Source organism: Phaeodactylum tricornutum, chromosome 14 (genome assembly GCF_000150955.2).
Source record: "Phaeodactylum tricornutum CCAP 1055/1 chromosome 14, whole genome shotgun sequence".
Classification (NCBI taxonomy): Eukaryota; Bacillariophyta; class Bacillariophyceae; order Surirellales; family Neidiaceae; genus Phaeodactylum; species Phaeodactylum tricornutum.
In genome coordinates this window covers 262,528-287,518 of record NC_011682.1, presented here as the reverse complement: position 1 = coordinate 287,518, position 24,991 = coordinate 262,528, and the positions used below count along the sequence as shown (strand labels likewise).

The 24,991-nt window shown below is 44.6% G+C and overlaps 5 protein-coding genes across 5 annotated transcripts; 3 read left to right on the top strand and 2 right to left on the bottom strand.

The window, feature by feature from the left end:
- Positions 1-5,757: 5,757 nt before the first annotated feature.
- On the top strand, positions 5,758-7,629 carry PHATRDRAFT_37873 (predicted protein; the record flags this gene model as incomplete). The annotated part of the gene is made up of 2 exons (XM_002182005.1): positions 5,758-5,908; positions 6,062-7,629. The coding sequence occupies 2 exons, from the start codon at positions 5,758-5,760 to the stop codon at positions 7,627-7,629; spliced, it is 1,719 nt and encodes a 572-aa protein (XP_002182041.1).
- Positions 7,542-10,764, top strand: PHATRDRAFT_47614 (predicted protein). Its single transcript, XM_002182004.1, has 3 exons — positions 7,542-9,688; positions 9,731-10,192; positions 10,258-10,764. Exons 1-3 carry the CDS (start codon positions 8,209-8,211, stop codon positions 10,548-10,550), a joined length of 2,235 nt encoding a protein of 744 aa, XP_002182040.1. The 5' UTR covers positions 7,542-8,208; the 3' UTR covers positions 10,551-10,764.
- Positions 10,765-11,723: 959 nt separating this feature from the next.
- PHATRDRAFT_47613 (predicted protein) lies at positions 11,724-13,529 on the top strand (the record flags this gene model as incomplete). The annotated part of the gene is made up of 1 exon (XM_002182003.1): positions 11,724-13,529. One exon carries the CDS (start codon positions 11,724-11,726, stop codon positions 13,527-13,529), a length of 1,806 nt encoding a protein of 601 aa, XP_002182039.1.
- PHATRDRAFT_47612 (predicted protein) lies at positions 13,506-16,189 on the bottom strand. Its single transcript, XM_002181840.1, has 3 exons — positions 14,775-16,189; positions 14,065-14,685; positions 13,506-13,992 (listed from the first exon to the last, which is right to left on the bottom strand). Exons 1-3 carry the CDS (start codon positions 16,144-16,146, stop codon positions 13,604-13,606), a joined length of 2,382 nt encoding a protein of 793 aa, XP_002181876.1. The 5' UTR covers positions 16,147-16,189; the 3' UTR covers positions 13,506-13,603.
- A 3,647-nt stretch (positions 16,190-19,836) lies between these two features.
- PHATRDRAFT_52260 (predicted protein) lies at positions 19,837-20,285 on the bottom strand (the record flags this gene model as incomplete). Its single annotated transcript, XM_002181839.1, has 2 exons — positions 19,837-20,021; positions 20,150-20,285. Coding segments are annotated over 2 exons (321 nt in total), but the record flags the coding sequence as incomplete, so codon positions are not given.
- Positions 20,286-24,991: the final 4,706 nt, after the last annotated feature.

Below are 24,991 nucleotides of genomic sequence, written 5' to 3'. Positions count from 1 at the left end.
GGATATGTGTAAGAACATCCGTCGTCCCGGGGGTACGCTTCCGAATCCTAACGCAGAACAACCTGGAGCCCCGGCCATGATTCCTCGCAATGGTGTAGCAATTTCACCCACTGCGGAGGAGCGTCTTGTATTGTTGGCATATTATGTTCGTCACCTCAAGCGCACTTCTCGGCCTTATCCGGCTCAGTTCAATGCGGCACGTATTTTCTCGATGATTGAGATCAAGAAGCGTGAGAAGGAAGACAAAGAGTTAAAGAAAGACCTTGTTGCTCCTGGACAAATTGAAGACCTGAAGAAAATCCGTGATGCCTTTGAAAATATTGCGGAATATTTGCTCCAAATTCGAGGAACAACGGGAGTTCCATTGGCTTATGTCATTTGTGAAGACAAAGAAGTTCCTGAAGGTCCGGATAACGACTATCAAGATGCGTTTGAAGAAATGATAGCGCAATGTCCTCATGAAGAAGAGTCCTATGCAGCAGATAATGCTCAGGTGTGGTCTATTTTTCGCGTTTGTGCTCATGGTGGTCCTACTTGGAGTTGGGTGTCGGCTTATGCTCGAGCTCGTAATGGTCGTGCGGCTTGGTTTGCACTTTGCTCGCATTATTTGGGACCAACTAATCAGTCAAAGATTATGACGCGTGCTGAAGGTGATCTTGAGTCAAAGTTTTACAACGGAGAGCGTTGTAACTTTACTTTCGAAAGTTTTGCTGAGATTCATCAGCAAGCTCATACAGATCTGGAAGAGTTTGGAGAGCCATTGACAGAGGCTGCAAAAGTTCGGTAATTTTTGAAACGGATTCAGGCATCGTTTCTCAATTCTGCAATTGCCACTGTTTGTGCTAACCCATCTTTGAAAAATGATTTTGAAGCCACAGTGGATTTCCTCAGTGAGTTTATTGAAGAACAGAATCAAGCTCAGCTTCGGAATATTTTGTCAGGTCAATCTGGTTGTGGTCAAGGACGAGGTAAAGGATCAGGTTGATGTAATAAAGGTCGCGGTGGACGCGGTGATAAAGGTGTTTTCAACAAAGGTTCTACCAAGGGCATGGTGGATAAGTATTATACCTTTGATGAATACAAGAGTATGAATGCTGAACAGAAGCGTCACTTACATACGTTACGTCAAGAAGCTGGTGGTAAACGCAATGCTTCTACTGTTGATTCTCAAGAAAAGGAGGATGACAAGAAATGGAAGACAAGTTGTGAAGATACGAGCTTGCTTACTTCAAAGTTGTTGGCAGGTCGAAATATGTCGCAGAGAAGTTCGAATATGTCGGTGGTATCAACACGTTCTATCTCTATACAGTCACTGGAGAGTGCATTTATATCACATGCGGAGTTAGATTCTCACACGGATACTTGTTGCGTCGGAAAGAACACTTATATATTTCACGAAACCTCTCGAACGGTTGATGTTTCTGCATTTTTATCTACATTGGGACAAGCCCGGTCTGTACCAATTGTCTCTGCTGCTCTTGCATATGATCATCCTTACACATATGAGACTTTTATTTTAATTATTCATCAGGCCTTGCACTTTCCTACCATGGAACATAATTTGTTAAATCCGAATCAGCTCCGGTTAAACAATGTGCAGGTCTATGATTGCCCAAGATTTTTACTTGAAAACCCCACGGATTTGTCACATTTGATTTATTTTCCGAAGGAGAATCTTAAATTGCATCTGCAATTAGATGGTGTGATTTCGTATTTGCCAGTGCGAAAGCCGTCTCCAGAGGAGTTTCGAAATTTTCACAAGTTGACTCTCATGTATGACAATCCCATTTGGGATCCTTATTCAACGGATTTTCCTCGTCAGGAGGAGAAGTATACCGATAGCAAAGGTATTTTGGTAACGAGACAATCCGGTCATGCAAGCATTCAAATGGTTTTGTCACACGAAAGTACAGTATCAGTTGTGTTGTCTAGTATTTGGGTGTCACTCAATGAACAGCATTTTGTCGAAGCACTCGAAAAGACATGTCTTGTGAGTGTTGCTCAGTTGTCGAATTACAGGTACAGAGTTACTCCGGAAGAGTTAGCCAGATGTTGGAATATCGGTTTATCTGCAGCGAAACGAACTTTATTGGCTACAACTCAGAGAGGAGTCAAGGATATTGCCAGTCGGACTCTAACACAGAGAGTCAAGCCAACTACAAGTCAGCTCAGATACCGACATCTCCGTACAAGTGTGTATACAAATACAATGTTTTCTTGTGTAATGTCTTTGAGCGGAAATACCTGTGCCCAGATTTACGTCAATGATCTTGATTGGACACGTGCTTATGCTATGAAGTCAAAAGGTAATGTCCATGAGACATTGGATTTGTTGTTTCATTGAGAAGGTGTTCCAGCCAAGATTATTTCCAATGGCGCGAAAGAATTGGTGCAGGGTGAATTCAGACGGAAGGTTTGTGCTGCAGGATCTCATGCTAGATAGATTGAACCTTACTCACCGTGGTTGAATTGAGCTGAGACTGCAATCAGAGCATTGAAGCGCATGACTAACATGGCTATGAAAAAGTCATCTGCACCTTTATATTTATGGAATTTTTGCCTGGAGTTGCAAAGTTTGATTCGATTGTCAATTGCTCACAACGTTTATGCATTGAACAATGATGTACCAAACACGGCAGTGTCGGGTGATACTATGGATATTAGCCACTTGTGTGAATTCGCTTGGTATGATTGGATATGGTATTTAGACCCAGTCGACTTTCCGGAAGACAAACGGAATCTAGGTCGCTGGCTCGGTCCTGCGCATGATACTGGTGATGTTATGTGTGTGCGTATACTTGTTTGAAGTGGTCAAGTGGTATCTCGAACTTCTTACTCGCCACTTTCTACAGCTGATCTTAATTCCAGGGAGGTGCAATTAGACAAGTCCTCATTTGACGCAACTTTGAGCTATAATAACTTTGATGATGCCATTGCCCCTGTGTTTCCTGAACAGTATAATGTATTTTGCACTTATTCAGATGATTCGACAGGGGACGAGCCGCCAATGCCTCAAGCGGACGAGTTGGATCACGAAGCTTTTGATGAATACCTTGATGCTCAAGTTGTGTTACCGTACAAGGACGTTGCTACCACTGGAACAGTCATTGCGTGTAAAAAGGATCGCGATGGTAACTTGGTAGGAAAATCGCATCCCAATCCTGTTTTGAATACGAGAGTTATGGAAGTCCAGTTCCCAGACGGTAATGTGCAGGAATTTGCTGCTAACGTTATTGCGGGACACTTATATACGCAGGTGGATGATGAAGGACGCCGGTTTCGAATAGTGGATGAGATCATTGATCACAGGATGGATGGATCGGCAGTCGCACCTGACGATATGTATTATACGGACAAACATGGTGTGAAACGCATAAGACGGACCACTAAAGGCTGGGCGTTATTATTGCAATGGAAGGACGGATCTACAACTTGGTTTCCTCTCAAAGATCTGAAGGAATCAAATCCAATTGAAGTTGCCGAATATGCCGTTGCTAACAAACTGCTTCATGAGCCAGCTTTTGCTTGGTGGGTACCGGATGTATTGCAGAAATGTGATTGTATTATTTCAGCGGTAAAGACGAGATACCTTAAAAGGACTCACAAGTTTGGTATTTGTATGCCGAAATTGGTCAAGCAAGCTCTCGAGATTGACCGAGATACTAACACTTTGTTGTGGTCGGATGCGATCAAGAAGGAAATGACAAATGTTATGCCAGCATTTACAATTCTCGATCAGGATGCTCCTAAACCAGTAGCTCATACATGGATACCATGTCACATGATATTTGATATCAAAATGGATTTTACTCGCAAAGCCAGATTCGTCGCCGGGGGACATGTTACAGATCCGCCGAGTTCAATTACATATGCCAGTGTTGCTTCGCGCAATAGTGTTAGAATTGCTTTACTCATCGCATCTTTGAATTCATTGGATATACTTGGTGCCAATGCGCAGAAAGCTTATTTGAATGCTCCAGTTCGCGAAAAGGTATATACAACATGTGGTCCAGAGTTCGGAAAGTCAGTGCAAGGTTGTTATGCACTTATTGTTTGTGCGTTATATGGTTTGAAGTCGAGTGGGGCAGCATGGCATGCTCACTTAGCTGCGACAATGGAGGAGTTGCATTTAATCTCTTGTCTTGCAGATCCAGATGTTTGGCTTAGACCAGCTCAGAAACATGATGGTACAAATTACTATGAGTATGTGCTTATTTATACCGATGATTTCCTATGTATCAGTACAGATCCGAAGAAGATTCTGGATTCGATTGGTATGCATTTTAAACTCAAGCCTGAATCAATTAAGACGCCCGAGGTATATTTGGGAGCAAATCTTGGAAATTTTTACGCTTCCCGATAATCCATCGAAACAGCGATGGTCGATGAGTTCCACGAATTATGTGAAACAGGCAGTTGCAAATGTTGAAAAGGATTTGGATGAAGGTGGAAAACGTTTATCTACAAAGATTACGTCACCTATATTGTCAAATTATCGACCGGAACTCGATGTTTCCCCTGTGTTGGATGCGGAACGTGCTAACTATTTCCAGTCACAGATAGGAGTTTTGAGATGGGCAGTTGAAATTGGTCGCATTGATATAATGTGTGAGGTGTCTATGCTCTCATCTTTTCTCGCGATGCCGCGTGAAGGACATCTAGCTGCAGTTTTCCATATTTTCGGATATTTGAAGTCACATCACAAGTCTCGATTGGTATTTGATGATTCTTATCCGGTGATTGACAACAGCTTTAACGATGATGCGGATTGGACAGATTTCTATGGTGATGTTAAAGAGCCAATTCCACCGAATGCTCCGGAACCACGTGGTAAGGTGGTGGAGATTATAGCCTTTGTTGACGCTGACCATGCGGGAGACCGTGTTACTCGTCGTTCTCGAACAGGTGTTTTGATTTATATCAATCATTCTCCAATTATGTGGTTCTTGAAGCGTCAGAATTCAGTTGAAACGTCTACTTTTGGTAGTGAGTTTGTTGCATTAAAGATTGCTACTGAGATGATACAAGGTTTACAATACAAGTTACGTATGATGGGCATTCCTATTGATGGTCCGGCTAAAGTTCTTTGTGACAATATGTCGGTTGTATACAATACTACGGCACCAGAATCAGTGTTGAAGAAGAAAAGTAACGCAATAGCATATCATTTTGTACAAGAGAATGTTGCCATGAAAGTGATCAAGATTGCATATGAACCATCAGAGTCAAATTTAGCGGATATACTTACGAAGGTTCAAACAGGTCCAGTGAGACAGGCTATTATACGAAGTATTTTATGGTGATTCAAGTTAGAAGAAGGGTTTGCCAATTTTCCCGTTCTCAACAGGTTCAATGTTGGGACAAATTGCATTTGCATTATATTTGTCATTGCATGCAGTGTCGAAGTTTTATTTTTATTTGGTTCCCTATTTTTCCCATTGTGGTTTTGAGGGGACACATTTCGCCAAGGTTATGTTCATGGTCTCAATGTGAGGGGACTAGAAAAACCCTACGACAAGCATATCGGGGTTCGTTATCCCTTTATCTTGGGTTTATGCTTATAAGTCTTTGTTTTACGTCTTTTTATCGTATATCCAATCCTTTGGTCCCACAGACACGTTTTAGCCCGTTGTCGTTGCAGTTTTCTAGGATGCTGTGCTCACTTTGCTTTATTGTGAGCTGTAAGGCAAGCACTTTACAAGCTGCACTTCAAGTCGTCTTGAGTGCTTTTGATCGATTTGTCAGGCCACGGAAAGAATGCTTTCCGCCGAAGCGGAGCAGTATGTCAAGCGACATGACAAAGACGAATGGTATTACAGAAAGAATTCAATAATGATAGGTAGTGCGCGGGCTCTTGGCCGTCGTCAAGCAACCGTGCCAAAAACTGCGTATACCCACTTTTTGCAAAGTAACACGCGACGTCAAAAGGAACACGCAGACAATTTCTTAATTCTTCCGATTTTTCGTGAAGGATGGAGCTAAAAGCAACACAACAAGGGGAAAAAACAATACTGGAGCTCGTGTTCATTCGACTGTTGAATGTAGATGGAACGTTTGATAGAACGATGGCGTGAAATGTTGACGAAATTCAACGGTGCGCGAAAAAACGTGAATTCGCGCCTTGGTGACAATGACGGCTGTTTTACAGTTGGTAGGATTGTCGATTCACATTCGACCCACGGTCAAGAATTTTTTAGAGGTTTTGCTGTCTTAAGGATGAGACAACGCCTCTCTGCGATTATTGTAGTAGCAGTACTGCCTCTTCGAATTTTGTTGCATGTGAGCGGCGTCGAAGCCATAAACATTGGGAACGTTGCATCAGCTCGTCGAGGACCCTCCCCAGTGCGCGGAAGTCGTCGGGACCTTGTCAGAATCTTGACAAATTCATCCACCCCGTATAGCAATGCTGAAAAGGATAGACCGGAAAAGGGAAATCCAGAGTGTGACGACTATTGGTGGAGTTACCAAGGGAACAACGGAACAAGTTTGCCCTGTAGAGATCCAGTAGCGGACGCTGAACAACTCCCGGGCGAGGGAGGCGTCGGTGGCAGCGACGGCGATGGTATCGAAGGCGAGGATTCTGGCGAGAATGGGGAAGGCATAGTTACACAAGCACCCTCAGACACAGATTTCGGCGGCTCAGACGGTCCAACCGGAGTATCTACTGTTTCGAATGACGTTCAAATAACGCTATACGCTGCTTTACGTCCTAGGCAACCAAGTGTTGGCCATACGATCATTTGGGTGACTACCCATTTTCTGAATACCACCATGGCAAAAGACAATTACATGTTTGCGATACCGCAGCGTCAAGACAATGACGGCAATCTGGATGATCGAAGCTTATTGAGCACAAATAATACACGTGCTCAAGTCGCGGGTTTCTTATTGATCCATGACTACACCAGTTCAAAAGTGGTCCATAAGCGTGAGTCTCGTTGGTGGTGGCAGTATAACATAACCTATCATTGCTACTGGCCAGAAGGAACAGAGGCAGTTACTGACGCGTCCATTCTATCTTCGGTGGACCAACAAATCAAAGATGTACTGTTCTCAGCAATCAATAGTAGGTTGTTTCAACAGTGGATGGACGACGAAACGCACGACGATTTCATCCAGGTATGGTATTCGTTTCACCAGATTGAAGGTGCTACTGCTGAGCCGCCCGTTGACGAGAATCCAATTCCATCACCTCCCCAGACTCCAATCGGAAAGCCCACTCAGGCACCAAGTATTTCGGATGGTAAACTACGGGATGTAGGCTCCTTTACGACTCCATTGGATCAAAAGGACTGGGACTGGCGCAGGTATCTAGGGCTGGGACTTTTCGTCGGAACATTATTTGGAACGCTCGTTTTGACTCAATTGGCCGCTTACCGACATCGACTGATTACTCGAAAGGAATACTGGGGTAACATTGGGACTGAAAGGGGTGTGAATGAAATTTTAAATCTAGGCTGGAAAGTGCGAGGCGGAAACTTGGAGGTGTATGACAAGGCTGGGGTAGGGTATCGAGATGATGATTCAATTTTGATCGGTGGCTACGAGCAGAAACAAGTTGTGGGCGCCGAGATTACAGTAACACTCCCATCATCGGAGACGACACCCGACAAAACGCATGGAAGCTAACCCAAGCAGGAAAGCGATGCTCGTGAACGTGCGATATCCTCCGATACTGCGGTATCTGCACACGCATAGCATTGTTGCTTTCCCGTGTCATATTTCAGTTCACAGAAACATCTCTCCCGTAGCTTACATCTATATTTCATTTCCTGTACGAGGTTGCAGCCCTTTTGAAATTGTCCAGGATGCACTGGTAAGGAGTCGTAGCTAGGAGGACCTTTCTTCGTTGTTGGGAATTATATTATATACTTTCTACAGAAAAATTTCCTTAAAATAATCCAGTGACATGTTTCGATAGAGCTCACAGTCAGGCCTTTTAAAATAGTTCTGGCTGGGATATCATACCTATTCAAAGAGAGAACATTCGATCCTTCGCAGGAAACCAAAATTTGGTTTGTCGCCTGAGTGGACGCGGCTGTGATTCGGGCTATTTTTTTGTCGGAAGACATCATTCCTTTTATTATTGTGAAGCCGCAGTATGGATTATAGGAACGATAGTCTTGTTGCTTCAGTCTTTGAGTGGACATTTAAAAGGCTGAAGTCAAAACAAGTGGGTTCAAATGCCCCGTTGGTGATTAATCTGCCATGCCATCGTTGCGTTTGTTCAATCACAGGACATCCGTTGCCGGCGATGATCTCCGTTGTCACTCCACTTTTGCGATTCTTCTGAGACTTCTGCAGGTCGCTCTCTTAGTCCCAGCAATGATTTACTTGGTTAGGATCAACGCAGATCCAATGCACTGTGAAAGCTCTGGAATTCTTCGCCATGGCCACAAATTGTTTTATACCTATTGGGTGTGCTCCGTCGTATTGGTCTTTTTCTCGTTGCCAATCGATTATCTAATATTTCGAACTTCAGGTAGAGGCACGCCTTCCCAACCAGCAGCAAGAGCTTGGTTGAGGCCTCTGTGCTACATCAAAATCGTTCCTCTATCGTTGTTAAGAATCACAACGTTCGGTTTGGGGGTCGTTGTAGCTGTATTCCTCAAACAGTTTTGCACTTGCGCAACCGATAGTATCGTGGATCCAGCAGAAAATCTGAACGCTCTATTGGCTGAGATACGCACATTTCGGTGTCCAGATTATGATTCTATGATGGTTGTTCTCCCAACGCTGATCGCTACTCACGCTTCAGAGGTCATGGTCGCAACCATAATCTACTTTTATTTTGTTTTCAAGACAGTTCGACCGGGACGATGGTTGCGACCTCTGCTTGGAACACCAGAGTTTCGCTGGGAAGCCTTTTGTTGTTGCTGCTGCACGCTCAGTTCCGTTTTCACGTGCTGCATGTTTGGGGGATGGGAGGTGAGAAACTCAAGTTTTGCCGATATCAGCTTGGCGCTGGCTGAGTTCCTGGACGATGGCGGAAATTTGGATGTGACGCTTTCGGATCTGGTAGCCGGAGTAATGATGGTCGGTCGGGAGCACAAGGAAAAGTGGGACCGAACCCGAGGATTGCTCGTTGAAAAAGTCAAGTCTAGCAGACATCATGTCGCTCACAGTCAACCTTCTGCTGTCTCAAGTCAGTACACACACAGTAACATTTACATGCTTCGATTGAAAAGAATTCATGAAGATAGAAGCACGGCCTTCGAGGTAGACGAGCGTGAACCGCTTTGTGTTCACAATATCAGCGATGTAGATGTTGTTCAGGAAGGGGCCTATTACATGAGGTTTGCCCTCGCCATTTACGGCTACATCATGTACGTAATGAATCATCGAATGGAAGGGCTATGCTGCTTGACAGCTCAGTGCGCAGGATGCTTCCGATCATGTTGCACCGAAGAAGTCATCGGTGATAATATGTGCGGCTGCAATGCGAGTGCTTTCTTGAGGGAGACAGGCATGGAAGTTTCCTGTCTAGCATATTTTAGTTGTCGATCGGGTGTAGGAAAGATTCCGTACTGCATTGTTGTAGATAAGGAAAAGGGGAGCGTTGTCGTCGCGATACGAGGCACTTTAGCCATTGAAGACGTCGTCGCAGATTTAACTATCCACCCGACACTCCTTGCCGCATTTGGACAACAGTACGACTTTGTGGGTGACAATGCCTACGCTCATTCAGGTATGTTGAAATGTGCAGAATGGATTGCTGAAGACATGAGAGGCCATGGAATTCTTAGGAGGCTTTTGCTGGACGAGCGCTCAGATACCAGTGATTTTCGGCTGGTCGTAACTGGGCATTCGTTAGGAGCAGGATGCGCCGCGATCTTATCCCTCTTTCTCAGGAAGGACTTCCCCTGTTTGAGGTGTTTCTGCTTTGAGCCCCCCGGCTGTGTTTTGTCCGACCAATTGGCGGACTTTGACTGGATGATATCCTTTGTTCTTGGAGATGACATTGTCCCGCGTCTGTCGTTTGAATCGCTCAAGAACTTACGCGACGATGTACTGTCCGCTATTCAACGGCTTAAAGTACCAAAGCACAAAGTTTTTGAAATCTTCCAGCCATTGAATTGGAAGAAGTATAGTGATCACACAAAATGGAACAGAAGAATGCTCCACCGGACGAACTCAACGCCACAATCCGAATTTGGATCGCAATTATCTGCCTTTCGTGCTCACCAGCATGGTAAGTTTAGTTGTTGTATCGGCAGATTGGTGCGCGATAGGCCAAAATCTCAACAAAGTTTCTAGAAAGAGCAATAGAGCGTGGAATGGCTGGGCAAGAACTTCATCCTCCAGGCAAGATCATCCACTTGGTTAAAGCCTCTGACACGTCGAGCTCTACTAGACCCTTTCTACGTTGGGAAAAGGACGCCTACGTTCCTGTCTGGGCCAAGCGTAAGGACATATGTGAAATCAATCTATCTGGTTCCTTGCTCCTGGACCACCATGCTGGAAAGGTATGCACCGCGCTTCAACGGATAGCTGCATCCTTCGGGGAAAAGAGTCCTGTCGCAGGACCAGGCAATGTATGTCAGGCATAGGCAGTGTCAGTGACTAAACTCTTTTTCTTTGCGCGGGAAAATTCATTTGATAGGTCTCTCCGACCATATTGTTTGTTAGAATAAGGTGTGCAGCCAAAGGAATTGATGTGAATAGAAAATGTCAGGCACAACATTACTACTGTCAGTGACCAATCTAACTTTCCATTTTCAAAATAGTACGTACGCCTATCACTATCGCTGATTAACGAATTAGTAATACCACTAGTGTCTACACGACGTAGTGTTGACAATGAATGCAGCGGTAGTTTAAAGGTAGCTACGGGTTGTAAAATATTTACAAAGCAGGTTGCAAAGCGCTTGGTTTGAACATCGACAACTGCCATCCCACCAGATTGCACCGCCAAGCCCTGCACACGACCATCATGATACCACATAGGTTATTGATTTTTCGTCCATTATTTAACAGTAAAAGATTACTTATGTTAGACGGCGTCCCCCTTGAACCAAATTATTAGAGGAAAATAGCTATTTCGGCCAAATCTGAAAATTTCTAACAATGGGTACTTTAGATTGAGCGCGAAACGGCTCTTAAGTAAAATTAGCAATTAGAAAATAATCCAATGCTCGGTGTATCTCTGCATATGACATAGCTGAGGTATCGCGCTGGCATGGAAGAGCTGCTTCCAACATGTCAAGCTTCACTCAATCTACCTATTTCACAGCAGTTGACTGTGAACACTTTACCCCAAGCATACAGAGAACAACCTGTCGCCAGTATCGTGCTGGCATGGGAGCTTTCAACCCATGACCCACTGCATTTCCTAAGTATTTTGATCACACACTGAAACTTACAATCTTACATTAACAGTAAGCCACTTTTTGTAAAGATTTATCAATGGATCATCTCTCAAGATGCTCCTGCGGACAAAGCGTCGTTTGGAGAACATCTTCCATTGCAGGCCTCAAATAATCCGTGAATATGTCCAATCCAACGTCTCAAAAATTAATATGAATGCGATCTGTAAATACTTGAGTTATTTAAGATCCATATTCCTTCGTAATTATCATTACTAAGGAAAGCAATGTGGCCCCACCTTTGGCAATCTAGGTTTTGGCCGGATTTGTGTTTTTGCGGCCTCATCGAGGCCGGATCAATGAATTTCCTCTTTCTACCTGTGACGGACGGCTCCCGACGGCTGTCCATGGCCAGAAATGCCTCATCGCTCGGACAATACGTCGCTTCAGAGCTCCTGGAATAGTAGCAGCATCAGGAAGTTGCTCTGGCCGTCGCAGATGCAGAGTTTGTATGGTTCTCGCATGAATGGCATCAGTGTCAACCAACGAGATAGAAGTTTGGTAGGTGGTACCAAAGGATGGACTAGAGGGTACAACGCAGCTTGCCTTCATATTCAAGATGACGGTTCTTATGAATTTATCGGAAAAATTGTTCGAGAATCTCCCAACGGCAATATGCGGAGAATAATCTTCCTCGAATGTGCTGGTACCAATATCGTGTTGCATCTAGACGCGGAGCGTTTTCACGGAACCTCTGTCTGGATGACGATAAAGCATGCCAGAAAGCTCATTGCTCCTGGTGTATGGCTCTCAGTCTCTGCTGCACTCTGCGATGATGATGGTGGCACCGGTGTAACGACGAAATCATCCCAAAAGATAGAAATTGTACTTAACGCAACGAGAATCGTTGTTGAAAGTGCTTTACCATCGTCCCCGTACCTAGCCCGCCTTTTTTCCTTTTCCAATCAGGAGCTACAACTGTTGTTCCCCGGAAATGTTGTCGGGTCCGTGTCAAGCCGTCTCCTTTCCGCCGTCGAGCCGTGCGATATTGCCCGGTGCGAAGATCTTTGCAAGATCTGTCGGCTTCAAAAGCGAGAGGGTAATGCTGCCACTCTCTTTAGACGACAAGAGCTCATGAGTCTTTGTGAAGACATGAGGATCCACAATTGCTGGACGAGATCTCGGTATAATGCTCCTGGACCAACGAAACGTTTCGCGTGGGAATCATTACATCGGATGGAACAGCTGTGGTGCTGTGAACGAGATGGCTCGATTGAAGAACACGGAGTTTACATGGAGGAAGGCCACAAATTTGATTCCACTGGCCATAGCAAGAATGGTCAAGAGATGAAGTATGCGGAAAGGCTGGTTTTTCATGGGATCGATGTCGATCCTTCACTCAATATACCTGATTTGAGCGACAAGAGGCGACTTCAGTATAGTGAACAAAGGAAGCGTCCGCAAGTTCAGTGGATGCTAGAGAAGATTCTGGCCCTCGTTGGTTCTGATCGAGAAGGCCGGATCCAAGGTGAAAGCACGCGCAAAATACACTTGGTCGATATAGGAGGAGGGCGTGGGGACCTTTCGATGGCAGTCGCTGCCTTCTTTTGTAATAGCAAAAGTCACAATATCACCGATGCCCACGTCACAGTTCTTGACGTCAACGAAAGTTCCCTCCGGTCTGGAGAAGAAAGAGCAAGATCAGCAGGTCTCGACTCGAAAATTTCCTTTGTTCACTGTGATATCAGTCAAAATTCGCAAGTAGACGAGTTTTTGAAAAGCGACACGTATGGTTTGTTTTATGGTCTCCATTGCTGCGGAGGCCTTGCAGAAGCTGCTGTAGAAATTGCTCTTCGAGCACAGACTTCGTTCTGTATATCTACTTGCTGCTTCAGGTCAAACCAGATTCTGGCGTGTTTGACCCGTCGTGCTGATTTCATGTTTCGCAGCGATGCCAACCAAAAGTCATTAGAAAAATTTCGTGACGATATTAGGCGTGTTTCGGTTCTTTCAACCGGAGCTTCATCTGGTGGACAGCATAGGGCGATTAGAGCACTGAACGCAATGCGCCGCGCAGCTGCCGAAGATTTAATGGCATCGAGGAATCAGGTAGGGAAATCGCTTACAGTATCGCAGGAATCATTCCCGGTCCAATTTTCTGTTCAGAATCGAGTGTTGATTGGAAGGATGAAGGCCAATGGGTCAACGAAAGAAGGCTTATAGTTTATTTGAAGTTCGTGGACTTGACTCTTTTTGAGATTAACTCTTTCTTTCTCTAGCTACGTGACCTTCTATACTCACAATAAAGCAAAGAAGCCGAAGACGAGAAGAGCACCTCCGTGGCCTACTCGATTGGCCATACTAGTTCCTTGCACGGGCGACACAGTCGGGGAGTCTTCAATAGGAGTTGCTGTTCCCTCGGGAATGGTGACGATCATTCCCAGACTAATAAGCTGCTGCTCCCCACTGTTGTCGTCAACGCCATCGTTGTCGTTGTTGATCCACACTTCTCCTTCGCTAGTCACAGCAAGACCCTCAAGTTTCTCATAAATATTGCCATTCGACGCAGCAAGGTCTGGTAAGACGTCCCTCACCAAAGTCTTCTCGACCGTAGTACTTTCCTCGACCTCAAGCATCGAGCCAAGGCTTATTTTGTATATCTTTTTGATGGCGGCATCAGGTCCTCCTGTAAAAGTTGAGTACACAATGAGCGAAAGAGAATCAGTTTAAGTGTCACGCAGCAGCGTGCAAGTCTTACCTTGATTGTCGCGCTCAAGGACCACAAAGTCGCCATTGCCGACTGGAGAAAGATCTCCAATACCGACCCATCCTCCGTTCTGAGAAGAGGGCGTATCGAGGGGGTAGAAGACAAATTTCCATGTACTAGAAGTTGTATCGTAGATCCCCAATCGCGGATTGGCCTCCTCTCCCCATGCGCGTTGAAATGCGACAACAATGAAATCACCGTACTCAGCAATACCTTCGAAGCCAAAGCGAACTTGAATAGCATCTATCTCTTCAGGTAAGGTGACTACGGTCTCTATTACACCCTCCGTCGACACCTTAACAACAAAGTTTGCAGTGGTGACAGGATTCTCGATGTCACCCACTGTACCTGCACCTTCGTTGGCAATCCAATATCCGCCCTCCCGAGAAACAGCAATTCCTTCTTGGTCAAGGTTGACCGTCATGTCGTCGTTGACAAGAGTGCTGTTGGGGAAAGCAGCCGCAAGGACGCCGTCGGAGTCCATGACACGCATTTCATTAGTAATCGCGTAAGGGAAGGAAGTGACATCGATCGTGAAAATTCTGCTTTTCGAGTAGAATGAGTCATCAACAGAATACAATATCCCGGCTTGACCACCTATTCCTGGCGCATCTAGCGATGCACGAAAGAGACACAAAGTCAGAGATTTGAAAATATCTCTGTAAGTATGTGGGAAGAGAGAGGGGAGCCTGTGCACTTACCTGCAGCAGCCAGTCCAGAAAGGGCTGAAAACGGTATAGGAGTTCCATCCGCGCGGTTGTTTGACACTAGAGTAGGGTAGGCGGCTGTTCCTTCGGCATATTCGTAAATGGTAATACTGCTGCGAATGGCAGCACCTCGATCATCCACTTCCGACGCGACCGCTAACAGATTTCTGCTTGGAATAGCCGTGACACCCTCTGGACCGACACCACTGGGAAGGACTTGCTTAAACGAAACATTTGATGGATCTGTCGGGTCGACGTTAAAGACGTAGACAGTGTTCGCGCGTTCGGATAGAACAAACAGAAGGTTCTCGTCACCAAAAGTTGAATAGGTCATACCCTCGGGCTCGTTTCCCTTGTTCTCGGAACGACCTTCTGGGTAGTGTCCGTAGCGAGCAGTAGCGTGTTCCAAGAAGTTTCCGGACTCGTAAACAACGGTGCCGTCAAGACCAAAAATTGTAAACCCGCGAGACCCTCCATCTAGGTCACCCTCATCGGCTGTGGCGAAGTAGTCGGTTCCAATGAACACAGCACTGTCGGGCTCGCGAAGGATGTCGTTAAGACTTTCAGTCTGCGAAATCATGTCATCTTCAGTGGCGTCAATTTGAGTGATTTCTGCCACCGCCCCAGCCGAAAAGCTAGTCAAAACACTAAGAGAAGCCAGGTCAAGGATAACTATGCCGTTGTTTTCCTGAAGAGTGATCACGCAGACGTTGTCGGTCGAGATGTCGACAAACTCAGGCTCGGGATCCTCGGGGAATCGCAAGCCGTCGAGTCCGGTCAGGTTGACAAGAGTCGTCGACCACATTGTTGGATCAGTATCGCTCTTGTCAACAACAACCAACGAGCCAGGAGGCATCTGGGGAGGGGCCCCGTCCCCGAGATCTTCATCGCGTTCGTTTTCTATAGCAATGGCGATGAACTGATTGTCAGGAGAAACCTTAAGTGAGTCAGGTTGACCTGGTAGAGGGAGGGTGGCCACAATTAACTGGGATTCGATGTCGATGACAATCAAATTCCCGGTGACATTCACAAAGTCAGGAGAAGTGTTCACGGCTGCTACAGCGTACAAGCCGTCGCCAGTCACTGCGACGGATGTAGGCTCACCACCTACATCGATTGTTCCAAGTCCCACAGGATTGGAAGGATCTGAAATGTCAACAAGGCCAATGTTCCCAGCGACGCCATCAGTATACAATAGAGTGTTACCGTCAGGTGATGCATCAACAATCTCGGCAACTGCTTCGGTGTCGGTGTTACACGTGGGATCAATCTGCGTACAAATATTGAACGTTGCCACACGATTGAACACAAAAGCCCCAGCCGAGAAGCTTGCGAGGAGAAACGGAAGGATACAACGAAGATTCATGCTCGCCGTGATGGATCTTTTCGAGTCGGATACCAAAAAGAAATCGAATCAAAATAATGAGTCCATGTATTTTGCAATAATTATCGCTTCGTCGGACAGAATCTACGGCCTCAAAGGTGTACAAGATTCGCAGCAGCATAGAAAAGATTCATTCCAAATCTACCTATATTGTCGGAACGGACTGACAGTGACAAAATGCCAAATTGAAGATACTTAATTACCTTTAATGTTATTATAACATAAGTCAGAAGTTTGCATACAATTGCTCGCTGTCAACTTCTACAGGTAGGACAGGACTTTGTTTTGACGACTCAAGAATTAACATCGCCTGTGGACGTGATAGGTTCCTGAAGATTTGGCGGTGAATCTTGATGACAGCAAAAGAATCTCCAAGATTCATTGTCATGCTGGTATATTTTCCACCTCGCACATTGAGGGGCGTGCCTCACTGTCAATACGACTACTAATACTGTCAATTCGAAAGTTACATTCACTGTATGGTAACAGAGAACATTTTGTATTTTGAAGTTACAGTTAGTGCTACTATTTTCGCGCGGGCGACAATCAAGAGCTGTTTGACAGTGGAAAGATAGACCAGACCGGCTTAAGCTCTGACAATGAATAAGGTTTTCACTATCAATCCTCTCTAGAGAGTGTGTCCTAAAATTCAAAGTCACAATCAGTGAAGAATTTATGTTGTACAATTGACTAGTAGAGGGAACTTAGAGTTACATTAGTGATGGATTTACATTTACTGACTGCTTCTAGGATTTCTATAGTTTTTTAGGGATTTATACTTAAAAGAACAAGACTCATATATGTGAGTAAGATTATCTGGAACATGGTAACGGTAGTCCAGTGAACTGGACCTCTCAAGCCCGATGGACTAGTAGTAGAACAATCTTCTTCTCATTGTTTTAGAAAGATATTGATCCAAATATTGCGTTAGCATAGGTCCTCGTATCCGCTGTCTAACCCGTGGGGAGCGTCGTAAGCGAGTTGAGTTTTACAGTCCCTAGGCCCGCTTAGGTGTATTGCAGGTCATTTGTCATAACGCCCAACCTTCGTTTACCAGACTTTGTCGACGCAGCGTTTTCCTGTCCTACATACGTACATTGGTTGTACTACGTAACAAAAGTACTTACCTAATATTTTCAGATTTGGCCGAAATAGCAATTTTTTCATGTAGTTCAGGCCGAAATAGCGATTTTCCTCATAAGATATCAATGAAGAATGCATGCAATTTCGACTGACTGTGAATAGATATCCTTATTTGGCTGTGTTGTAGAGAGTGCGAACCAGTGTAGATGATGAAGTTGAGCAGCAAGGAGTAGAGTTTATAGGGCTGCTCTCGAATCCTATTCTTGACTATGAACCTTTCCTATAACAACAGAACCTAAAAATCTACAGAAATCCTAGAAGCAGTCAGTAAATGTAAATCCATCACTAATGTAACTCTAAGTTCCCTCTACTAGTCAATTGTACAACATAAATTCTTCGCTGATTGTGACTTTGAATTTTAGGACACACTCTCTAGAGAGGATTGATAGTGAAAACCTTATTCATTGTCAGAGCTTAAGTCGGTCTATCTTTCCACTGTCAAACAGCTCTTGATTGTCGCCCGCGCGAAAATAGTAGCACTAACTGTAACTTCAAAATACAAAATGTTCTCTGTTACCGTACAGTGAATGTAACTTTCGAATTGACAGTATTATAGATGGTACCCACCGTAATTTTGTTTTCCTGGCGTTTGGAGAATCATTTTCCATTAAATGATCGCGGAGGCTGTGGCCGTTCCTTGGATGTTTTCGACTGAATATCTGAACAGTCGGTCAAACCAGAGGCAAAGAAAGCTAGTTCCTTTCAGACTATGAGCTCGAGCGCGCTCATCTGGAACGATATTTTGCATGATTTTATCCGGACAATATCCCTACAAGCGCTGCGGTGTGGTAGAGTCCGAGAAGTGAGGGCAGGTTGGTTTTCAGATTGGACACATGGTGCGTCTAAAAAAAAAATAAGACAAATAAAATACTTTTAAGCAATTAAAGAAAATGGCTAGCAATGAATTCAGTTTATAAAAAATACTAGCATGGAATCTTAGTAGTATTTGTTTGGTATATCTCTACTCCAGTATAGCAAAAAAGTAAAGTTGGAGGTACGTTTAAACGGTGATCTGAACTTATTTATTTTCTCGATATTTTATTTTCTTTCTTGCTGACTTAAAAAGACACGAAGCAAGAAAGAAATTCGCGTTTAATACCTGTGATGAAACAAGTTTAAATGGGAAAAAGCCTTTTTCTGGCCAGCATGGAGGAGCACAGAAGCCACCCAATGTGAAAAGAAACGGCGTGAATACCGAAGGTTCATTAAGAAAGTTACATTAAAACCTCATGAAATACATTGTAACGATAGTATTTTGTGATTAGAATCAGCTCGAAAGTTGAACCACAGAGATTCGTAAAAGTTTCTATTGCAAAAGATTGTTAAAATTACGGACAAAGCCCGCTTCATTCAGACATAAAGGTTTTTTCTCTTTCAAAAAGGTTTTGAAACTACAAATTGCAGATTTCCGAAGACTTGAACATTTCCAAAACCTTCCACTGACGACAATTTCAACAAGGATGATTTCTGCTGTTTGTCACGTTGTATAAAATGAGAATTCCAAACCTTACAAAAAGATGATAGGTAATTAAATTAGTATGAGTTGCTGGAAAAGCTTGTACGGTTCACGACAATTTTCGAGCAGCAAAAGCATTTTCAACCTTGTTTTGAATATCACACCTGTGAGATAAAGTTTAAACATCCGATAGAAATTCTTTGAGACAAACGTTTTTCGTCCGGTAAGGTTGCTTGCTGGCTCATTTCGTCAAAAACACTGTAACCGTATTCTCTGATGTGGAGTTGTTCATGGGAAGCAAACTTGTTTGTAAACACAATCTTCTTCGATTCTATAATCCATTTAGAATCTCGTAAAGTGTAAGTTATCCTTAGATTTGGAGTTTAATTTTTTAATATTTTTGTCATAGCAAATTTCGATACTACTCAATTAAATTAAAGGACGTACGAGACGGTCATCTTTCTCGATGTTTTTTAGAATTATTTCTGTCGTATAATTTTGAGTGCTATTTTTAATTGCTGATGTAAAGTGTACATCTTGCTTAGGGTCTGGTCACCAAATATGCTGCAAGAAAAAATCCGTCAAGGCTGGACCATATCGCTTGCTCTCTCTTTATTTCACAGTTTTTTTTACCTTAAACATTTCTACAATTGAGTTTATGAAAATAGATCGTGTATTTGATTAACTGCTGTAATTAGAGATTTTGAACAGAAGATGCAGACTTGACCGTGAAGTAATGAAGAGCGAAAGCGCATTTACCTTTGTTTATTGCACTCGGCCTTCCGAACGCAATGAAAAAGGGTTAATGTAATTCCTTTCACTTGAAGTATGAAGGCTTTGGCTTCGTAAAAACCGTTGTCACGAGCGATATGCGTTAGACAAGATCACTTTGTTTGATTGAAGTGTCTTTCAAACGTTCACGCTGATATGTGTGGGCGAAAAGGGACCCAATTTCTGTCGGGAACACCATTTTCGTCTCGTGATGGCAGGAATGTCTCGTGCAAAACATGTTTTGACTCGTCCATAGGGACATTTCCAAGGTAGCTTAAGATTGTATTCGCAAGCCGCACTCCATACTGAAGCACCGGAACATTGCGTACAGACTTTGTGGCAGTCCCGTATTGAAAACTAAACTGGTACGTGAGATTCTTTAAGAGTGATCGGGTAAGCTTTGTCTCGTTTAGAAGACATCTGTAGTATACAGGCCTGGACGTTCCCTGCGAAAGACACTGGGCATTTAGGTACAGGACTTCGGAATCTTTGATAATTTAAGTACACATACCTTTAGGCCTCCTTGGGGAACAAGCAAGAAGTCCATCGTATTCTCAACAGTGCTTTCCGGCTGAGACATTCCAGACTGTGAATTCATCTCTACTGCATTAAGACTGCTCATCGAAATAGCACGGGAGTCGGTAACACATGTGCCACTGGGTACGTTATTGGATCGGTTCATTTGCACGCCATCCAATGGGACTATACGGATATCATGCTGTCCCTGAGATACAACAAACGTTACCGAAGGGCAACACAGCACTGCAAATCACGCAATGCTCAATGTTGAGTCCAATGCAATCATGATACATCAGTTTGGATTGATGGTCCGCCGCTTGTACATACCACAACCTCTGAGAGTGTTTCCCTTGCAATTCTCGCACGACCAGGCCGGGTCGCTCATATTCAAGCGATAAAATGCTTGTCTAATTGCTCCTATTTCGTACTCTACGACGTCTGAAGGTTCACCCAGTGTAAGCTATTGGACGCCATTGAATAGCAAATAAATCAAAGATACAAGTCATACCTTGTAGAAGCCCATCTTGGACGCCTGAGCGATACACCAAAATGCGTTGGGGACTGACATTGTTGTACAGAAAGAACTGCATTGCAAGGCTCTGAAAGTGTGACGACAGGATTGAGTTTTAGAAATGAGACTTCTCCAGAAACGACAAGGGACATTTGCGTACCTCAGTTATCTCTTCCAGGACATCGCTATCGACAATATGGCTTTTGCTCTGTACCCGCTTGTCATGGCAACAGTGTGTGCCACCTACGTCTAGACTCGCAGTACCTACGACTATACTTTTCGAGTCCTGTCCGGGTCCTTCGCAGAGGACAGTGAATCAGAGTTAACGGCACAGCTATATAAACTGGAAAATTCGTAGCTCCTTTCACTTACCAGACGCAACACAGTACCCCATAATCATCGTCGGAGTATCCATCAACCACTGACGGGCAGTTCCACTGTAAATGCTCCATGCAGTCGACCTGTTTAAGCTGTTGCTTAGCTTTGTGTTGAGCTTTAAAGCTATACCCGCACAGCTGTAGAAGGAGTGAGTAAGCTTTCGAAGTGCCTTGAAAGGGGCCGGGCAGACGAGTGATTGACGGTGAAACTTACTAAGCCTCTGTTTTCGAGCGTTGGTTTTGGTAGCTCTCCTCAACCATAACCTGGGACTACGAAGCGCAAGGAAATCGTTAGCTACTATCGGGCTAGAAGAAGCTTTGGAAAACGACAGCGATAGACTCACGGGAATTCCAAATTCCACATGTGACAAGTACTTTACAAAGGCATATGTAGAGACATCTTTTGTGGGAATGACTGCAAACATCAAGGATGGACATTCAACGTCCTTGCTCGCTAGGGAGTAGCAGGGTACTGGATTTACGACTTGATCCTCCCCTAGAGCGAAAATCTCGTCGAAGAGCTCAGTTGATGTTCTCTCTCTGATCAAGACTGTAAGAGAATTGTTGAGAAAGACGCGACTTTGTGTTTGCCATCAATAATGCTGCTTTTGGCTTACCATGATAAATGGGTTCAACAACCTCCAGTTCAAGCCATGCTTTCTCAACCAGTCCCTTAAATATCCCATTTTCTAATTTCAAATCGAAGGGGTCAAGAGTCACCATTTCTCTTAGGTTTCGAACCTTGCATTTGTACATTCTCCGTGCCGGAGCAAAGAGTGTAGTGTCTGCGGGACATTGGACTTCGTAACACCAGCGGGCAACCTTGGCTGGGGGAATAACAAACAAATTTGAAGAGTGAGCAGTGACGTGGGGTATCACCAGACATTCTTGGAGACCGTGCTCTTTAAAAAAAGCAATGGTTCGTGAGTACGCAAATGAGACATTGGACTCGGTGAAAAAGTGCTGTCTTGCCCTTGCTATACTATTCTTGAATGCTACCCAAATCTGCAGAATGGTAAAAGTGACAAGCTTAGATCGTGTGCATTGATATTTATGTCGCGTCAGAATGCTAACTGGATTATACCTGTTGTTTGTTTGCTGCAAAGCATCTCACTGTCACATTCGCTATCATAGACTTTAAAGAATCAGCGCCTACGTCGGGAATTTGGACACCATGCTTCTGGAGAACTCTGAGCAAGTCTTCGATGATTTTTCCAGAAATCTCATCCTTTGACATATCCAACACGGCAAAAGACAAAAGTTGTACCGGGACATTGAATTCGGATGTCTTTCTCCGTTGTTGATTCCATAGATTCCACGAGCCGTTTTTTACAACAGCTCGCTCAGCTGATCCAAAACTCAAAACAGGGGGCTCAAGAACGGTTGCTTGCATTTGCAGCGGCTCGCGATGTAGCTTGAGCTGGAAGCTCGCGAGAGCTTGGTTTTGTGATTTCTCCAAGTTTGGCTCGGACAAAATGTCTTTCAATTTGCTGACACGACGGCTTGCAGAAAACTCGTCGTTAAACGCCAGCGCCTTTTCCTTTTTAAAATCTGAATTACATCCATGAGCTTCTCCGACGCCTGTTCATTGTACATTTCGTGAGCAAAACAAGTCCAGCGCAACATGCCAAAGTTCACAGACTCAACCGTACCTTGAAAGAGCATCTCAATTGGAAAGTATTCCTTTCCACGAGTTTGAACAAGTCTACAAAGCAAGAAGCGAATTGTGAGCCCAAGCCCATGTACTTTAAATTGAATGAAAGGAGTAATCTTACGGCATCTGAAATACAGATAAAAGGCATGAGCAAACGATGAATAAACCAGGGTTTGCGCTTCAGTCAGTAGAGAGCTACTTTTTCTTACCTCCGGATACTTTAATTGAACATCGTAAACTTGATCAAAGTAGGAGAGAACTGTGTGTGTCGTTGTGTAGCCAGCACCATCTCTACCGGAAATTTCGAAAGTGTACTGAGCAGGATTCCAAACAATAGGTGCTTCATCAACTCGGTCGTGACGCCGAGTCCACAAGAATCTAGTTCCACGGACTTTTTTCCGGCCTCTTCGAATTTTTTCATCATCCATCCCCTCGGCCCTTTTTCCTGAAGGGTACCAAGAAAACAAAAAGACGGTTTGGTTTTTCGTGCGGGAGCAAATCCATTGATCGATGGAGGAACACCATATGAAGCGCACTTACGTTCAGCCCTGTAATTGAAAGCAACAAGATATCAGGTGTGCTATTCACATCCTATATAGATCCGAAGACCATCGTGTCGAACCTACCATTTATCGCCGCTGGAAAAAAGGCCAAAAAGAAAGCTCAGAATACAGCGTTCGCAGCATTCAGCAGCCATGGAGCCTTCAACTTACCACTCAAATTCAATATGAAAAGACATTTTCTTCAGAGAGCTTTCTATGGTTGATCTTAGATTGTCTGGAATTCGTTTTCTGAAACTGGGCACTCTTATCCCTGCAATTGTGCTCGCCTTTTCATCAAGGACACGGACGCGTACTTTCTGCCCATTGACACCGTCTAACATCTCACGCTGTGCCCATCCGAGCCCAAAGTCCGCGATCAAAAACAATTCACCAGCACCTGTCATCCTTGCAGCTTGAACCACTCCAAGAACAGGCGTAATCGTCTTTTCTTTATTGAAGTTCTTTAGGACACGGCGGATAAGATCCTGGTTGGCATCAGCCCTAAAATAAAACATTCGTGGTGAGCTCCGGAAGGGCATCATTGATGCAGCTAAAAGAGAATTCCGAATAGCGACATTCAAGCACTGCGCGACCTCTTCAAGTTTGGATGTCGTAGTCCAACTGGAAGCCCCGTCCGCAACTGTGAAGTCAAAATCTCCAGCAAATGTCAGCTGGACTTTAAACCACGCATTTTGGACCAAGTCCTTATCTTCAAAATCTTCTTCGCAATCTCTTTTGACGCAAACGTCGTAGAATATTGATGGTTTGGATGATTGAGTTGTTGGACCAGAAGAGTAGTTTTGCTGGCCATGCTCTAGATCAGTGGCAAGTGGATGAGGGGTGTACACTTTAGCCGTCCCGTCCGTGAAGATCAGTTTCGGTGGCTCTTCGTTCTCCAGCATAATCTTAAGCTTCATCAAAATCCGCCTCGAAAGAGGACCCGCCCTGTTCCTCATCCTGGGCTCTTCGGAAGATGTTGTGGTAGTCGCCCCTTCTGAAAAAAACCCTGCGCTGCCGGCATTTTCCACGGACGAAATAATTTTTCCATCGGAATCGAGCTTGAAGCGTCCGGTTGCTTCGTCTTTCTCCACTATTCTCTTGGCTCTTTGAATCTGGACGTCGTACATGTAGACCTTTTGGGATATGGTCGCGTTGGATGGTTTGATTGCAAACATATTCGATTGGACGGTCAGAGAAAAAGGACGCTTTGGCTCTATCATTGGTTCGCGCGAGCGGGAACGATCTTGTGGGTTTCTCCCTGTCGACAAGAAACAAGGATCCGTCAGTGTGTGCCATCTCCTCTTAAAGCGCAAACACCGCCGTATACTTACCGCCTCTCTCTCCTCTCCACTCCATTCCCCGACTGTGATCCTGTCGAGGCCCCCGGTGATCGTACATTCTTTCTTCTCCGCTTTGTGGATGAGGCGATCTCTTCGTTGATAGGTCTTCAAATTCTTTCACAGTCAACGAGAAAGTCAAGTGTCAGTGGCGCTTGACGTCGGCTCGAGGACGTTGTGCAATTACGTGACGCTCCCTTCGGTGCTACCGGAAGTGATCGCTCCGTTCAAGTAGCTCCCGGTATCTGCTGTAAAACGCTGGTATAGAGTTCCGCAATTAGGAACTAGTAGACTGGCCCTGTGTAAATTAACGGTAACTGTACAAAGCGCATTGACAGTGAGAAAAGTGACAACCGAGAAACCAACCCGAAGTGGACTTCGCGCGCGAAAACCCTTCCCTACTGGGTCACGATGACTGGCAGATACTGTTTGTGGACTACCTCTAGCTAGGTATTAGCCAGTGCCGAAACAAAGTTTTGTCTTCATCGGCCTGGCTAGCTAGGGAGAGTCAAGCTAC

What these genes read in the sequence shown, in the direction of transcription:
- PHATRDRAFT_47614 (XM_002182004.1), top strand. Translation starts at nt 8,209, where the DNA reads ATGCCATCGTTGCGTTTGTTCAATCACAGGACATCCGTTGCCGGCGAT. An exon ending in CAATGCCTACGCTCATTCAG is followed by an intron (nt 9,689 to 9,730) that starts GTATGTTGAAAT and finishes AAGACATGAGAG; the next exon opens with GCCATGGAATTCTTAGGAGG. An exon ending in CTTTCGTGCTCACCAGCATG is followed by an intron (nt 10,193 to 10,257) that starts GTAAGTTTAGTT and finishes CAAAGTTTCTAG; the next exon opens with AAAGAGCAATAGAGCGTGGA.
- PHATRDRAFT_47612 (XM_002181840.1), bottom strand. Translation starts at nt 16,146, where the DNA reads ATGAATCTTCGTTGTATCCTTCCGTTTCTCCTCGCAAGCTTCTCGGCT. An exon ending in TTCTGGACTGGCTGCTGCAG is followed by an intron (nt 14,686 to 14,774) that starts GTAAGTGCACAG and finishes GTGCATCGCTAG; the next exon opens with ATGCGCCAGGAATAGGTGGT. An exon ending in CCTTGAGCGCGACAATCAAG is followed by an intron (nt 13,993 to 14,064) that starts GTAAGACTTGCA and finishes CAACTTTTACAG; the next exon opens with GAGGACCTGATGCCGCCATC.